The 17,643-nt window shown below is 36.4% G+C and overlaps 3 protein-coding genes across 3 annotated transcripts; 1 reads left to right on the top strand and 2 right to left on the bottom strand.

Annotated features, from left to right (window-relative positions):
* Window positions 1-242: 242 nt before the first annotated feature.
* Window positions 243-1,425, bottom strand: LOC145954247 (uncharacterized). The gene is made up of 5 exons (XM_083068130.1): window positions 1,017-1,425; window positions 845-949; window positions 694-766; window positions 524-619; window positions 243-437 (listed from the first exon to the last, which is right to left on the bottom strand). The coding sequence occupies exons 1-5, from the start codon at window positions 1,178-1,180 to the stop codon at window positions 348-350; spliced, it is 528 nt and encodes a 175-aa protein (XP_082924256.1). The 5' UTR covers window positions 1,181-1,425; the 3' UTR covers window positions 243-347.
* Window positions 1,426-1,456: 31 nt separating this feature from the next.
* Window positions 1,457-3,323, bottom strand: LOC145954246 (uncharacterized). Its single transcript, XM_083068129.1, has 4 exons — window positions 2,915-3,323; window positions 2,638-2,841; window positions 2,317-2,553; window positions 1,457-2,234 (listed from the first exon to the last, which is right to left on the bottom strand). The coding sequence occupies exons 1-4, from the start codon at window positions 3,170-3,172 to the stop codon at window positions 1,569-1,571; spliced, it is 1,365 nt and encodes a 454-aa protein (XP_082924255.1). The 5' UTR covers window positions 3,173-3,323; the 3' UTR covers window positions 1,457-1,568.
* A 193-nt stretch (window positions 3,324-3,516) lies between these two features.
* On the top strand, window positions 3,517-6,058 carry LOC145954893 (uncharacterized). Its single transcript, XM_083069581.1, has 2 exons — window positions 3,517-5,683; window positions 5,768-6,058. The coding sequence occupies exons 1-2, from the start codon at window positions 5,510-5,512 to the stop codon at window positions 6,056-6,058; spliced, it is 465 nt and encodes a 154-aa protein (XP_082925707.1). The 5' UTR covers window positions 3,517-5,509.
* The last annotated feature ends 11,585 nt before the right edge of the window (window positions 6,059-17,643 follow it).

Below are 17,643 nucleotides of genomic sequence, written 5' to 3'. Positions count from 1 at the left end.
CGTAAATTTACGTCGGAGATTATTCCACGTCCGACGTAAATTGTGGGAGTTTTTTTTTAAAAAACGTTTATAAATTGATATACCCAACACCTGCATATAAATATAATCCAGAATACCAACTCTAAACCAGGCAGTCCAGAATAGAAATTCAAATCGTATTTCAAAATTGAATGACAAAAAGAAAATAATATATAAATCTTAAAAAACATAAATTATGACAATGTAAATCCTATTATCCTAAAAAAGCTATAAAACAAGTTTGTCAATGCTATCTAACTAACTAAACTAACTAACTATCAAACTATAAACATAATATCTAACTAACTATCAAACTATAAACATAATATCTAACTAACTAAACTTAGAAAAAAATTTGCCCATTGTTCTCTTATCTTGAGCAACTCATCTTCGGGCAATGGAGATGGATCTTGAAAGACCTGAAAGGGTAATTTAAGTGTCATTAATATGCAATGTTAATTATTCTAAAGGTAAATATAGTTAAATAAATTTTGATATGAATTACCTGCGCCCAAGAATCAATAATACCCGCAGAAACTATGGCTTTCATCCAATACATGATGTAATAGCCACATTCAAACGAGTCTTGTTGCTTATTACACTAAAATGAGAAACAAATAACTATTAATTTCAATAAATTTAAATATTATTGATTGTATGAATTTATTTGCTAACCTTAGGGTATATGAAATGCAATGACTTTGATGATCTGGCTCTTCCACTTAATATATTAGCTCCAGACACGATTCTAATTAATTGAAATAAAAACAAATGTTAGCCAATATATATAATTAGTTTTAAAACATAATGAAAAAAATTTAGTTACCCATGTAATTGGCTTTTAATTTCATGGCTTGGTTTTCGATGAAGTGAACAAAACCACACCACGGTATATTCCTTAGGAATGATTACCATTAACTGCCAATGGGACCTACATTGTATGACAAACAAATCAGTTAAAAAATTACCATGATTAAAAAACCAATTAAAAAACTAACCCGTCAATGTATGGAGCCATGTATATATGTCTTCTTGAGTCACTCATCCATGTTTGCATATATTGTTGGATCTGGACCTGAGTGTTTCCTGATTTTTGGATGGATTGAGGCTCAATAAATCCATATACTTCTGCTTGTGCTTGCTCCACACTCAATTTATCCATGTACCTAACACAAATAATTATTATAAGTTAAATGTAATTATTGTAAATTTAGACTCATAAAAGAAAATATGACTTACATGGCCCACAACTGTATGACAGATATATTTAACATGCAGTTTCCCCCAACAATCTCTAATGCATCAGGCAGAGATATGTATAGTGGAACATCAGAGCTATCAACTCCAAAAACTCTAATGTCCCACTGCAATTGAATTGGATGCTTCTTTATTCGTGGTAATTTGATTAGAAGCATAGATATGGGATCATCCTCAGTTTCTGCGATATTGGCATCATGAACATGAGGTTCTCTCATGACCTCCTTACCACGATTGATAAAATCCTAAAGAAATAATCAAAATTAGTTAAACAATAATAGAATTATAAGAATCTAAAAGAGCAATAATATAATTACCTTTGCCCGTGCTGAAAGCGGCATGACCAAATGTTTTGGCCAAGCTAAGAATGTGCCGGTTGCCTGCCCCACTAGTTGAACCTCTGTATTGGGCAAAGGCACTGGAGCAGCAACATCTTGAACTTGGTCAACCACAACCCGTGTCCAGTCTGGCTGTAGAGGGGCACCATGGATGGTTGAGCCACCCTCAAATACTCGGCCAATAGCCACTAACCGTGGGGGGTCATCCTCAACATATAACTCACATTGGTTTGGTACATCAGTGTGAGTCTGATCCGGTGAGGGATCTGGAGCAGCACAACTCCCTTTAGTGCTGACTCGAACACCATCATGAGCAACTGCAGTCTGTTGCTGAGAACGAGCCAAAAGTTCAAACTTCTGTTCAAACTGTTTTCCAATATTCTTCAGTTTCTCTTCAAACTCCATCTTCAATTTCTGCTCCAATTCCTGTATAACCTCTTGACTGCAAGAGTTGACAGTGCTCCTCGATGATCGGCCACCAAAGAAATCTCGGTGGCTCCAAGAACCACCAACACCACGCACACGACCTCCGTGCTCTGGCTTTCCTATGGCCGTTGTGAGGATATCATTCCGACCATCAGAAACAAATGAGCCCTGGGTGCTCTGCTCAACTAAACCCTCCTGCAACAATAAGAAAGATTAAAAATTCTTATGAATTAAATGAGTTGAAATGAAGAGTCTTAGTTTGTATATTTTTACTTACTATTTTACTAGCAACGACTCTTGCAGACTCAGAAGTCATTTGCCCATCTGGTTTTGTCCGGGCTGCTATCCACATCTCATGGCGGGGAGGTGACTCTACACGGTCAGCATCCTCAACCCCTGCTGCCTGTGCCTTAGCCTTCTTCATTTGCTTTTTTTTTCTTTCATATCCCCCTCTTGACAATAGATGGGGTGCATCATTCTTGGCCTGTCGTTCTTGGGCAGCTATTCTTTTAGCCTGCAATAATACAAAAAAGAAAATGACATAAATTAAAATGTACCTTAAGTATTTGTGTCAATGTAAAAGTTATCAATAACTAACCTGCCACGAAGGGTCCAATCGAGTGGCACAAAATTGCATCCACTCCTCATCAGTGATCTGGTACTTTAGACAGGGAGTCTCATTTTGGCGCTCTCCAAATACATACTCCCGTGTCAAAAAAGTCTTGAAGTCTCTCCACCTGGTGGCAAGGGCAGATAACATCTTCCTCCTCATGCCCTCAGTGTTGGGAATGTCAAAATTTTGCTATGAAAATAACAACAAATAATAAATAATGTATTTTAGTTATATAATATTGAAAGGATGTGAAAGTATATACCTGAATATCCTGCCACATGAGGTTCTTGTCAACCTCCTGAACGTCATCCCATGATGGAATGATAATAGAAACATGTCGTCGAGCTAAGACTCCCAAATAGCTCTTAAACTTGGCAGCATTTGGGCCTGATGCCTTTCCAGAACGAGGATCCACCTCAACCGGTGTCCTCTCCTTGGCAATGCGCCCAGCTGTCAACCCAGACAATCGGGTGACAGATCTACCTTCCCTCCTTCCACTGCCAGACCCAGAATCCTCCATAATCCTGAAAAAATTAAACTGTCATTATTAAAACAATGAATTAACTGAATAGACAAATAAAGTAAAAAAGATAATAATAATATAGCAACAAAATAACTAATAAAAAAATAAATAATACATAAACAGAAACCTATTAGGTTGGAATGTAAACTATTGACTCAGTTATTCATAAATTTTCTAACCTAAACTACAACCCTAAAAAATCGATGGTAAACTAAAGGTCAATGCCTAAAACTCTTCTTTAATGCATCTGGAACGGCCCGTACTGAAACTAGAACGGGCCGTTCCAGATCAAAAATTTACAACAACAAATTTCCAGCAGAACGGGCCGTTCTCTTTGCAGAACGGCCCGTACTGCTTGCAGAACAACCCGTTCTGCAAGGAGAACAACCCGTTCTGCAAGGAGAACGGCCCGTTCTGCAAGGAGAACGGCCCGTTCTACAAGGAGAACGGGCCGTTCCAGCGGAACAAATAGCAAAAAAAAAACAAAATAATTACGGGGACAACAAACTAACCTCAAACGACCAACGTGCAGACACTTAGAGACTTGGATACGTTGAATGTAGCACTAAACGCAGTGGGAGACTCAGAAATTCAGAGAAAATGAGAGAGGTTGTTTGTAAATTGTGAGCGCGGGAATGGAAAATACGAAGGTGGGGAATATAGGGCCATTTTTTACGTCGGGCTTCGATGTTCCGACGTAAATTTACGTCGGGTTTCGTTGTTCCGACGTAAATTTACGTCGGACTATGGGGGTTCCAATGTAAATTTACGTCGGACTAGAGGTGGTCCGACGTAAATTTACGTCGCAGTATGAGACTACGACGTTAATTCCCACATTTACGTCGGACTAGGGGGGGTTCGACGTAAATTAGTCTCCTCTTAATTACGAAACTGCCATCGCGTTTTTACAACGTCGGTGTTTACTGTTTCCGACGTAAATTGGGTGACGTAAATACCCTTTTTTGCACTAGTGAATTTTAAAAATATTTTATTCAAAAAAATAAACACATTGCAATATCAATGACTACATTTATCTTACCAAAAGGCATTGTATTTTTGTTATCAATTAGCTACTCGTTTTCAAAAATTTCATGTTTCTTCAAAAATATATTACATACTATGTTTACATTTTTTCACTAATAGGCACTAGTACAAAAATAGGATATTACGTCACCCCATTTACGTCAAAAAACCCAAAATACGACGTTAAAAATACGCGGTGGCATTGTCGTAAATAAAAGCTAACTCATTTACGTCGGACAGGAGGGGGTCCGACGTAAATTATACATTCTACGTTGGAGGGTAATTCTGTCCGACGTAGATTGTATAATTTACGTCGGACCCCCCCTTGTTTGACGTAAATTAGTGCTTATATTCCCCCAACCTTTCAGTATCTTCCCTCGAGCGCCATTGTTTTCAAAACGTTCTTCTCTTATTCTCTACGCCTTTGTTTGCACATTGCACGTTTCTAAGTCTCTAGGAGTCTTCACATTGCACGTTTGAGGCTAGTTCTTCTCTTATTCTCTACGCAATTTTTTTCTTCATTTTCAGTTGAATGTTCATCTGGAACGGCCCGTTCTCCAACCAGAACGGGCCGTTCTACTTGATTGTTTTGTTTGTTAATTGTTGATCTGGAACGGGCCGTTCATAAACCTGAACGGGCCGTTCCAGATAAACAATTAACACAGAAGTATTGCATCTAGAACGGGCTGTTCTGATTTTAGAACGGGTCGTTCCAGACGCATAAATCTATGTTAGTTGTGTATCTGGAACGGCCCGTTCTGGTTTCAGTACGGGCCGTTCCAGATGCATTAAAGAAGGACTTTTTAGGCATTAATCTTAGGTTTCTGTTTGTGTATTATTTGTTTTTTTATTAGTTTTTTTGTTATTATATTGTTATTGTCTTTTTTACTTTATTTGTCTATTTAGTTAATTCGTTGTTTTAATAATGAGAGTTTAATTTTTTCAAGATTATGGAGGATTCAGGGTCTGACAGTGGAAGGAGGGAAGGTAGATCTGTCACCCGATTGTCTGGGTTGATAGCTGGACGCATTGCCAAGGAGAGGACACCGGTTGAGGTAGATCCTCATTCTGGCAAGGCGTCAGGCCCAAATGCTGCCAAGTTTAAGAGCTATTTGGGAGTCCTAGCTCGACGACATGTTTCTATTATCATTCCATCATGGGATGACGTTCAGGAGGCTGACAAGAACCTCATGTGGCAGGATATTCAGGTATATACTTTCACATCCCTTCAATATTATATAACTTAAATACATTATTTATTATTTGTTGTTATTTTCATAGCAAAATTTTGACATTCCCAACACTGAGGTCATGAGGAGGAAGATGTTATTTGCACTTGCTACCAGGTGGAGAGACTTCAAGACTTTCTTGACACGGGAGTATGTATTTGGAGAGCGAGAAAATGAGACTCCCTATCTAAAGTACCAAATCACTGATGAGGAGTGGATGCAATTTCGTGCCACTCGATTGGACCCTTCTTGGCAGGTTAGTTATTGATAACTCTTACAATGACACAAATACTTAAGGTATATTTTAATTAATCTCATTTTCTTTTTTGTATTGTTGCAGGCCAAAAGAATAGCTGCCCAAGAACGACAGAGCAAGAATGATGCACCCCATCTATTGTCAAGAGGGGGATATGAATTAAAAAAAAAGAAAATGATGAAGGCTAGGGCAGAGGCAGCAGGGGTTGAGTCTGCTGACCGTGTGGAGTCACCTCCCCGCCATGAGATGTGGATAGCAGCCCGAACAAAATCAGATGGGAAAATGACTTTTGAGTTTGCAAGGGTCGTTGCTGATAAAATAGTAAGTAAAAATATACAATTTAAGACTCTTCATTTCAACTCATTTAATTCATAAGTGTAGTTTTGGGTATACTTATTGTTAATATGTTGCAGGAGGGTTTAGTTGAGCAGACCACCCAAGGCTCATTTGTTTCCCATGGTCGGGATGATATCCTCACAACGGCCATAGAAAGGCCAGAGCACGCAGGCCATGTGCGTGGTGTTGGTGGTTCTTGGAGCCACCGAGATGTCTTTGGTGCACGATCATCGAGGAGTAGTACTGTTGACTCTTACAGTCAAGAGGCTATGCAGAGAATGAAGATGTAGTTTGAAGAGAAATTGAAGAACATTCGAGAAGAGTTTGAACAGAAGTTTGAACTTTTGGCTCGTTATCAACAATAGACTGCAGTTGCTCATGATGGTGTACGAGTCAGCACTAAAGGGAGTTGTGCTGCTCCAGATCCCTCAGGGGAACAGACTCACACTGATGTACCAAACCAGTGTGAGTTATATGTTGAGGATGACCCCCACGCTTAGTGGCTATTGGCCGAGTATTTGAGGGTGGCTCAACCATCCATGGTGTCCCTCTACAGCCAGACTGGACACGGGTTGTGGTTGACCAAGCTCAAGATGCTACTACTCTAGTGCCTTTGCCCAATACAGAGGTTCAACTAGTGGGGCAGGCAACCGACACATTCTTAGCTTGGCCAAAACGTTTGGTGATGTCGCTTTCAGCACGGGCAAAGGTAATTCTATTATTGCTCTTTTATATTCTTATAATTCTATTATTGTTTAACTAATTTTGATTATTTCTTTAGGATTTTATCAATCGTGGTAAGGAGGTCATGAGAGAACCTCATGTTCATCATGCTAATATCGTAGAAGCTGAGGATGATCCCATATCTAGGCTTCTAACCAAGTTACCACGATTAAAGAAGAATCCAATTCAATTGCAGTGGGACATTAGAGTTTTTGGAGTTGATAGCTCTGATATTCCACTATACATATCCTTGCTTGATGCATTAGAGATTGTTGGGAGAAACTCCATGTTAAATATATCTATCATACAACTGTGGGCCATGTAAGTCATATTTTCTTTTATGATTCTAAATTTACAATAATTACATTTAACTTTTAATAATTATTTGTGTTAGGTACATGGACAAATTGAGTGTGGAGCAAGCACAAGCACAAATATATGGATTTATTGAGCCTCAATCCATCCAAAAATCAGGAAACACTCAGGTCCACATCCAACAATATATGCAAACATGGATGAGTGAATCAGGAAGAGATATATACATGGTTTCATACATTGACGGGTTAGTTTTTTAATTAGTTTTTTAATCTTGGTAATGTTATAAATAATTTGTTTGTCATACAATGTAGGTCCCATTGGCAGTTAATGGTAATCATTCCTAAGGAATACACCATGGTGTGGTTTTGTTCACTACATCGAAAACCAAGCCACGAAATTAAATGTCAATTACAAGGGTAACTAAAATTTTTCATTATGTTTTAAAATTGTAATTATATATATTCGCTAACATCTGTTTTTATTTCAATTAATTAGAATCGTGTCTAGAGCTAATATTTTAAGTGGAAGAAGCAGATCATCAAAGACATTGCACTTCATATACCCTAAGGTTAGCAAATTAATTAATACAGGCAATAATATTTAAATTTATTGACTTTGGAAATAATAGTTATTTGTTTCTCATTTTAGTGTAATAAGCAACAAGACTCGTTTGAATGTGGCTATTACATCATGTATTGGATGAGAGCCATAGTTTCTGTGGGTATTACTGATTCTTGGGTGCAGGTAATTCATATCAAAATTTATTTAAGTATATTTACCTTTACGATAATTAACATTGCATATTAATGACACTTAAATTAATGTTTCAGGTCTTTCAAGATCCATCTCCATTGCCCGAAGATGAGATCATCAAGATAAGAGAACGATGGACAACTTTTTTTCTTCAAAGTATACAATAGTTAGATTTCTAAGTTTAGTTAGTTAGATATTATGTTTCTAGTTTGATAGAATTGACAAACATATGTTTTATAGCTTTTTTAGGATAATAGGATTTACATTGTCATAATTTATGTTTTTTAAGATTTATATATTATTTTCTTTTTGTCATTCAATTTTGAAATATTTTGAAATATAATTTGAATTTGTATTCTGGACTGCCTGGTTTATATATGCAGGTTTTATATTGGGTATATCAAAAATTAAAAAAAATTAAAAATTTTAAAAGAATGCCAGATTTTACGTCAGACATTGTGTGGTCCGACGTAAAATCTCAGGCCCTGTTTTACGTCGGGTATAGGCATATCTGACGTAAATTTACATCATCTCTCAGAGGTGACGTAAATTTACGTCTCCCATATTAACGTCGGAGCCTTTTCCGACGTAAAAGCGTAAAAATAGCCGACATAAAGACCCCTTTTGTACTAGTGAGGCCTTCATTTATTTAAATCACCAGTCAATACATGTTTTTTTATTATTTTATTATCATATAAACAAACTTTTCAAGCAATTATTTGCTTCTCCGATTAGAGACCCATGATCACCAACATCTATCATAAATAAAAAATTATAGTAATATATCCTTTTCAATTAATTATAAATATACACAGCTCAACAATAACATAATAATGATGGAAAATATGAAAATTATATTTCAAACACAAATAACTACAAACATTTTAGCCATATAAAATAACTAAAATCAAAATTAACATAGTCATTACAATAAACAAGGGTTAAGTACATTCAACTACACCTTTTTCTATAAGTCATCAACCTCTTACTATGATACAACTTCAAACCAATAAATTACACACACAATTCTACACTACTTGTTGGAATGCTTTCAAAAACTATTAGTTTATTCAACGAGAATGAAAATGTCAAAGAAACTTTCCATAAATATAAAATCCAGTGTACAAATAAAAAAAATGTCATTCACATAATTTGATCATAACTCTACCAAACTCAAAAATATCACAAAAAAAAATAACAAGTGAAATTCATTCACCACAATAAAACATACAAAATATGCCTTAGTAGCATGCATGTTAGGAATGAAATTGCATTATTTAAAGTCCTTTGTGCCTTATAAGTTATTTGCAACCAGCCTCAACGAAGTTTACTTCTTCAAAATCAAAACACAAAACAAGTAACCTGCATTACAAACACTGAACTTGCATTCAAAACAATTATACATCATTAAACCAAACAATAAAACTAAACGAAGACAAAACATATCAATGTTAATCAAACTTTTCTTTTGAAGGGAAATGTTAATTAAACTTAAATTAATATACATATAACTTTATTTTTATATGTATATATAATTTATTTCCTCAACTATCAATGATGCAAAAATTCAATACACCAAACAATTTAATTAAATCTTAAAATAAATTACATATTATATAAAACAAGACAATTGTTCACCTTCCCACATGGAAATACAATCCGTGTTTCCGTATCTCACGTAAAACAATTTTAAACACTACTATAAATGGAACAATAATGGATAAATAGAAAACTTAAAAACTTTCCCTTCTCCATCATTGTTGCCCAAATTCAACAATCATTCGGATTTAACATCGTGGAACAATAGTTAACAAACACAAGAAAATAAGAGTTCAGATTAAAGAAAAATAAAATACGACAAAAAAAATTCAAAAACTAAGTAAATCACACCAAAAAAGAAAGATCAACTACTTTCCAATGGTTTTGAAACCAACAAAGTCGGGAAATGGATGCAAGGAATATCACAAGACCTAAAAAAAATGAAACAAGGTACCACTCAACAGAGAATAGGGTTTGAAGGGGAGAGACAGACAAAACTTAATTATAAATACATAACAAAGGACGTTATGGGAATTGACTAAAAAATGAGTTTTTATATTTAATTTAAATTTGAAATTTGATGGGTAACCCGTAAAGAATCTTATCCTTTCATTTCATTTTAATAACATCTAATGGCCTAAAAAAGTTATCAATAAACCGTATCAAATTTACAAAACAATGTAATTTGTTCACTAGTAAACCATATTAAAGGGGATTCATGGTACATTTAGCCATGAAATCATTAGTGATAACACCTTTTTGAGGAATACTATCATTGTGATGGAGGACCATCCATGGTACTTCATGTGAAACCCATCACATGGTCCAATGCTATGACTAATTTTGAGTAGTGTAGGATTTATTTGGTTTATTCCAATTTTACCCTTGTATTTTGGGGTATTTTAGTCCTAGGATTTATTTCTTTGTATTTCTCATTTTGCCCTTGTATTTTGGGGTGTTTAGATGCTTAGGTTAATTTCAAAATGGGCTAGGTGTGTCCATTAGGAGGGTGACGCACACTTAGTGAAATTGTTTGGACATTTTTGGTGTTAGGTAGGCTTAGGCCCAATTGGAGGGCAAAGGTGCATAAACTTATCATGCATCTTGTTGTAGCCAACCTAAACCCTTAGATGCCAAACTTGGCCACCAAGTAGCATCTAGGGTTAATTTGCATCTCATTTAGTGTGCATTTGGCTTGGTGATTTTCGGCCAATGCAACACCAAATGAAACCCTAGATGCTAGCACTCCTATTTATACCCTAGCCTATCACCTTGTACATACTTTGGAAATTAATGATATTGAGTGTGCATTTTGCCTCATTGTCATTCTCCTTAGTCTCTAGGAACTCCACGGCCTCCTCCCCTTCTCCTCCTCCTTCCACCACCGTGAGTGAGTGAGTTTGGCCTACCTTGGGTGGCCTTCACCAACCTTAGTGAAGTGAGCTAGCCAAAAGGAGCAACACCCCACCAAACACCTCCCATACACCTTGTGCGCCATCTCCACCACCCTAAACATCAACCTTTTTCCTTAGCACTAGGTTGCCTTTGGCTAACCTCCTCCCATCTCCACCATAAAAGCAAAACCCTAAATAGGTTTCATCCTACACTTGGATGAGACAACCTTGAGCAAACATTCTTCACCATCACCTTAGTGCTTCCGCCACCATCTCCTCCATTTTTTTCATCATCTTTTGGAGTCTCCCTTGTTGAACCAAGATCAAGGGCGTGCATGGAACAAAGCCACCTTCCATCAAGTGGTATCTAGAGCCATGGTTCTTCAAGGGTAAATGTTTTCCTTCCTTATTTCCCTTTGAGTCTTCTTTGTTCTCTATTTTTGTATTCGGTCATTTCTCTTCTTCTCCTCTCTTGACCGAATATTTTTTGTGTGGTTCATACTTGTTTTCCTTGAACCTTCCATGTTTTAGGTTCCATTGTTAGGTTGTCATATTTCTATGCTAGGTTGAATATTACATGTTCATGCATTTTTCTTTTTGAATCTACCTATTGTTTTGTCATTTTTACTTCCTATATTTTGTCTTACATATTTTCCATGTATGTGCCCAAACACCTTGCATGAAAACATGAAAAATACCATGATGCATACATCTTAAGTGGGCGTGTCATATAGAATTCCTATCTAGGTCATTCATGCATGCTAATAGCTTCTAGCATGTTCTATGTTGCCATGATTTTCCATGTGTGAACCTTCTTGCACATGCTAGAAAAACCGCCCATCTTTACCCTTGCATTTTCACTTGTCTAAGTTGCTTTCTTGTTTTCCAAGAACCCTAAAAGAATCTAAGAGGTGCTGGATATTTTGTGCTAAAACAACTTGACCTAAATAGTACAAAACCAATTCCACTCAAAATTTCCTTAAAGAACCTCTAAGGATGCGCCATTTGTCTTGCTCCTATGCTACATATTTTTGACCTAATTTTTGTGCCATCACAAGTGCAAAACCTAAGCAACAAATTGGGCTAAAATTTTAAAAAAAAAAATTGGACCCAAGGACATTAAAAAGCAAAAGGCCGTGAACCCAAAAAGAACAAGAACAAAAAAAAAAAAATATATATATACCTTGGACAAAAAGGACTTGTTGCTTGACTTGTGGACTTGGACCAAATACCTTAGCATTGGAGTTGGAACTTGACCATGTTGGACTTATTTTGGGACTTCTAACTTGGCTGGACCGAAAACATTAAAAGACTTAAGCAAGTGAAACTTAAACACAAACCCATTCTAGGGCTATTCTAGGTTATTCTTTTGAGTGCTAGCTTTTATTGATTGAGTCTTAATTTTTGCTTGTCTTTCTTTTGGCCTCTTTTGTTTGTCTCCATAAATTCTCTTTGAGTTTAGCTTTCCTAATTGTGCCTTTTCAGTTTTATCTTTTTGGAACTCTTGCTCTTGGTTGGTTTTCATTGATTGTAGGTGAAGCACCTATCTAGCAAAGTAGCAATCCTTTGGTGGATTGAGTGGAGGAGTGAACCAAAACCCAACCTCGCCTTTGGAAGGGTTTTCACTAAACCAAAGGAGAGTAAACACTTTGGAGAGGTGCTAATACGTTTGCTCATTGTGAAGGAACCACAAGAGGAGGAGTTGAAGACTCAATTTCTTGTTTACCTTGTTTTACTTGCTTTCGGCCTCTTTGTTTTAGGCCATTCTTTTCTTCCATTTGGTTTGTAATTTTGGCCATTTTAAACCTCTTCAACTTGGGTTTTAGAGCGTGTAGAGAAGGTGATTTGAAAACCTTCACTAGGACCTCGACTAGTGTATGTTCTAAATTGCTTTCCATAGCATGCTTTATAGCTTTACTAGTATAATTGTCTAGGATTTTTACTTTTGCTTCCAAAACGTTTAGAAGGCTTAATTCTTTTGCCGACTAGGGGTGCGTGCACACACACACTTGGTAGTGTCAAAATTGTTTTTGTAAGAAAGGTAAAAAGGGCTTAGTAATTTTTACTTGAAAAGGGCTTGGTTATTAAGTGATTCTTTGTAGTCCACCTCCCCTTGAAGGTTCAATTTGTATACTTAGGCCTTTTCTACTTATCTTGCACCTTCAAAACTTTTTGTGAAAACCTTTTGATCACTCAATCTTTGTGAAACTTTTTTTAACTCTTTGTGAAAATTTTGTGAAAACCTTTTGATCAAAGATGAGTGAGCAGTCTAGTGTACATGGTCATAATTCTCATAGTACTAGGTCTAGTGTTAGGGATGAGCTTAGGCAATTGAAAGATTACCTAAGAAGAAAAGAGGAAGAAAATATAAAAAGAGAGGAAGAAATTAGAAGAAAAGAAAAAGAGCAAGAAAGAAATAATGAAGAAATAAGAAGGTTGCTAACTAGGTTAGTTGTGGGAGGAGAGGCTAGTGGTTCTAAACCAAGAGTCACTTCTCCTAAGTCTTCAAAAGGCAAAGGGGCTTTGGTCCCTTCAACTATTCACGAAGAGGAGGGGCACCATACCTCCCCTCCAAGTGATGTCTTTTATAGTAGTCATCACAATGATGGTTACTATCAAAGACCACCTAGACATCATAGAAATAGGGAGTCCTCCAATAGGGAACCTAACATCAATCTTCCCCCATTTCATGGCAAGGATAATGTTGAAAATTATTTAGATTGGGAAATGAAAGTTGAGCAACTTTTCTCTTGCCATGGAATAAGTGAAGATAGGAAGGTTTCTTTAGCAACCCTTAGCTTCCAAGGGCATGCTATGTATTGGTGGACCTCCTTAGAAAAAGAAAGGAGAATAAATCATGAGCCCCCAATCCAATATTGGAATGAGCTCCGTAGTGCCTTAAGAAGGAGGCATATTCCTCCATACTATGACCGAGAGCTTATGGATAAGCTTCAAAGATTGAAACAAGGGTCCTCTAGTGTGGAAGAATATAGGCAATCTATGGAGTTGCTAATGATGAGGGCTGGGATTAGGGAGGAAGAGAGGACCACAATCTCTAGATTTCAAAGTGGTCTTAATCTTGAGATAAGAGACAAAGTTGAACTTCTACCTTATAAGGATTTGAATGAACTTGTTCAACTTTGCTCAAGAGTGGAGCATCAACTTACAAGAAAACCTTTTCGAAAAGACTCCACTCCCTCTTATTCCAAGAGTTTTAAGAAGGAGGGCCACTCTTCCCTACCTTATCCCAAGGAAGAAAAAGAAAAAGAAAAAGAAAAAGAAAAATCATCTTTTAAAGCACCTTCCAAAGAGTCTAAGTCAAGTGAAATCAAGTGCTTCAAGTGTCTTGGAAGAGGACATATTGCTTCCCAATGTCCTACAAAGAAAACTATGGTTTTAAAAGCCCAAGACCACTATAGTAGCCTTGATGAAGCTACTTCTTCTTCCCCTAGTAGTGAAGGAGAAGCCATAGACTCCGCGGAAGAAATTTTACCTTGTGAAGGAGACTTATTGTTGGTTAGAAGGCTCCTTAACAATCAATCTAGTGAAATTGACCAATCACAACGAGAGAACTTGTTTCAAACAAAATGCAAGGTCTTAGAAAGTACTTGTTCTCTCATTGTCGATAGTGGGTCTACTTCTAATTGTTGTAGTACTAGATTGGTTGATAAGCTAGCCTTAACTACAAAACCTCATCCTAAACCTTACAAAATGCAATGGATCAATGAGGAAAGAGGTGTTGTAGTCAACCAACAAGCAAGCATACCAATCTCTATTGGCAACTATAAAGAAAATGTTTTGTGTGACATAGTGCCATTAGAGGTTAGTCATGTCTTGCTTGGGAGGCCATGGCAATTTGACAAGCACATAATCCATAATGGCCTCACCAATAAAATAAGTTTCCAACACTTAGGTAAGAAGTTTGTGTGGTGTCCTCTATCACCCTCTCAAGTGAATGAGGACCAACTCAAACTAAAGGCTAAGAAAGATGATGAAGAGAAAAGCAAAAACAAAAACAAAAAGAAAAGAAAAGATAAAAAGAATTTTTCCTTTGAAGAAAAAGGGCTAGGTTCAAGTGAACCTTAACCCTTGTGCCATCCTCTTTTCTTTGGTGCCAAAGAAAGATGGCAATGGAGGATGAGCACCTTTTTAAAAGCCATCATTGAATAAAAGGCACCCAATCCTAAGTTAGATGATTTGGTGAATGAATTGCATGGGTCAATAAATTTTAAATGGTGATGCCTCTTTGGCTCTTCCCTTTTGCCCTAAGCACCTTCATTCAACAAATTATGTACTTAAGGATTGCATAGTTAAGTTTTAATATTTTTACTCCCCTAATTGTGGTTTCACTTCTTTTGAAGGATCAATGGAATGGAAGAACTTGAAGATTTATGGTCAAATCCTTCTCAAGAAGGAGGGTATGATGGAGGACCATCCATGGTACTTCATGTGAAACCCATCACATGGTCCAATGCTATGACTAATTTTGAGTAGTGTAGGATTTATTTGGTTTATTCCAATTTTACCCTTGTATTTTGGGGTATTTTAGTCCTAGGGTTTATTTCTTTGTATTTCCCATTTTGCCCTTGTATTTTGGGGTGTTTAGATGCTTAGGTTAATTTCAAAATGGGCTAGGTGTGTCCATTAGGAGGGTGACGCACACTTAGTGGAGTTGTTTGGACATTTTTGGTGTTAGGTAGGCTTAGGCCCAATTGGAGGGCAAAGGTGCATAAACTTATCATGCCTCTTGTTGTAGCCAACCTAAACCCTTAGATGCCAAACTTGGCCACCAAGTAGCATCTAGGGTTAATTTGCATCTCATTTAGTGTGCATTTGGCTTGGTGATTTTCGGCCAATGCAACACCAAATGAAACCCTAGATGCTAGCACTCCTATTTATACCCTAGCCTATCACCTTGTACATACTTTGGAAATTAATGATATTGAGTGTGCATTTTGCCTCATTGTCATTCTCCTTAGTCTCTAGGAACTCCACGGCCTCCTCCCCTTCTCCTCCTCCTTCCACCACCGTGAGTGAGTGAGTTTGGCCTACCTTGGGTGGCCTTCACCAACCTTAGTGAAGTGAGCTAGCCAAAAGGAGCAACACCCCACCAAACACCTCCCATACACCTTGTGCGCCATCTCCACCACCCTAAACATCAACCTTTTTCCTTAGCACTAGGTTGCCTTTGGCTAACCTCCTCCCATCTCCACCATAAAAGCAAAACCCTAAATAGGTTTCATCCTACACTTGGATGAGACAACCTTGAGCAAACATTCTTCACCATCACCTTAGTGCTTCCGCCACCATCTCCTCCATTTTTTTCATCATCTTTTGGAGTCTCCCTTGTTGAACCAAGATCAAGGGCGTGCATGGAACAAAACCACCTTCCATCACATTGACTCATTAAGGATTAGTTTGTCACCATGGTGAAGGCAACTGATGCCACCCTATGAACAAATTATATTCAATGTAATTTACAATTTTATAATAAATTATATTAAAAAACATTTTTGCTACGGTAGCATATTTTTACTTCTTCACCGGTGCACTACATGTGCAACTTCTATACTCTAGAAAGCGCTTGAAAATGAAGTTGTCAAAAAAGAGAGAAAGAATAGAAAGAAAAAAAAAAGTGAAAAGTATAAAAAAAAAAATGAAGAAAAAAACTCTTATTTAGATCAAGCAAGGTTTGGCAAATGTTATGAGTTAATCACTTATACATTGCTAGTGTAAAGTTTTTTTACACTGACAACTAATTATATTTTTTAGTTGTGTCATATCATTGTTAAAAGTAAATGTGTTTATAGTGACATGACACAATTAAGAGATATAATTGGTTGCTAGTGTAAAAAAAACTTTACACCGACAGTGTATAGGTGATTAACTCATGTTATATACAACTCTCCTTTATAGATGTCTCTTTTATTTGATTTCAATTTTTTTTAGTATTTTTTTTTTAAATATAAATTTTATTTTTCATACATTACCTCTTCTCTCACTCTCTTCCATCTGCTACTTTATCTCTCTTGAATCACTTTTTACATGTCTCCATTTTATTTCTTGATTTTTTTTTCTCAAGTAATCAAGATGAACTAACTCATTATTATTTTTTAGATCTTTTTTTTTTTCATTCTTCATTTCAACATTTTATTAAATACTAAGTTCTTTCTAAAAGTATATTTTTGTCTTTTTGAAAAAAACATTTCAGAAGTATATTTTTCTCATCCGAAAAGTATTTCTTAGAAATATATTTTTCCTTTTGAAATTTGAAAGTGCTAAAACATACTATTGGAAAGTATTTTTCAGAAAACAAAAATATACTACTAATTTGAACACATACAAATTTGGTAGGATAAATTAGGCTTAGTCATGGTCTCTGTTGGTAGATTGGGCCGGTCAATGTAAGTAATGTATAATTGTTTTGTGACGAAGGGATTTGCTATTTACATCCCTGTTTACTAAGTACCCTTCTTCCTCTTTTTTTTATTTTATTTTATTTTATTTTAAATGTATTTCTCGAAAAAAAAAATTCCCCTATTTTCTCAAATAATATCCCTCACTCATGCGTTTAAATTTGTCTTGTGTTTATGACTACTCAAAATCAATTTCTAGAATAACATCAATTTGGAAAAGTAATTTCTTGAACCAACGCTTTACCATTTTTCCAAGTGAAGTTCAAATCCCGAAGCACATTGCGAGGCCGATAATGCAAGCTTATTTGAAGGCTAAATCAAAGTATGATGTGAGTTTAGAGATTTCACAATTTACGGGATAACCTATTTGTACAGGCAAGGGGGTTCGGCCACCACCCCATCGGCTGCCGAATGGCGGAACCAGGAAGCCGAATTCCAATCGGCCACCAAGATCGGCTTGGTACTCTTAATCAAGGATTAG

The sequence above is a fragment of the Cajanus cajan genome, chromosome 2, assembly GCF_000230855.2.
Source record: "Cajanus cajan strain Asha chromosome 2, NIPB_CcT2T_4, whole genome shotgun sequence".
Classification (NCBI taxonomy): domain Eukaryota; kingdom Viridiplantae; phylum Streptophyta; class Magnoliopsida; order Fabales; family Fabaceae; genus Cajanus; species Cajanus cajan.
Note: the sequence above shows the minus strand (reverse complement) of the source record. Positions and strands in the feature narration are given on the sequence as shown.

Bases quoted from the DNA above. Each gene is read 5' to 3' on its own strand.
- LOC145954247 (XM_083068130.1), bottom strand. From the start codon at position 1,180: ATGGATAAATTGAGTGTGGAGCAAGCACAAGCAGAAGTATATGGATTT. The intron at 950-1,016 runs GTTAGTTTTTTA...CATACAATGTAG, and splicing joins ATGGCTCCATACATTGACGG to GTCCCATTGGCAGTTAATGG. The intron at 438-523 runs GTAATTCATATC...TTACCCTTTCAG, and splicing joins TTATTGATTCTTGGGCGCAG to GTCTTTCAAGATCCATCTCC.
- LOC145954246 (XM_083068129.1), bottom strand. From the start codon at position 3,172: ATGGAGGATTCTGGGTCTGGCAGTGGAAGGAGGGAAGGTAGATCTGTC. The intron at 2,842-2,914 runs GTATATACTTTC...TTATTTTCATAG, and splicing joins TCATGTGGCAGGATATTCAG to CAAAATTTTGACATTCCCAA. The intron at 2,554-2,637 runs GTTAGTTATTGA...GTATTATTGCAG, and splicing joins GATTGGACCCTTCGTGGCAG to GCTAAAAGAATAGCTGCCCA.
- LOC145954893 (XM_083069581.1), top strand. From the start codon at position 5,510: ATGAGGAGGAAGATGTTATTTGCACTTGCTACCAGGTGGAGAGACTTC. The intron at 5,684-5,767 runs GTTAGTTATTGA...GTATTGTTGCAG, and splicing joins GATTGGACCCTTCTTGGCAG to GCCAAAAGAATAGCTGCCCA.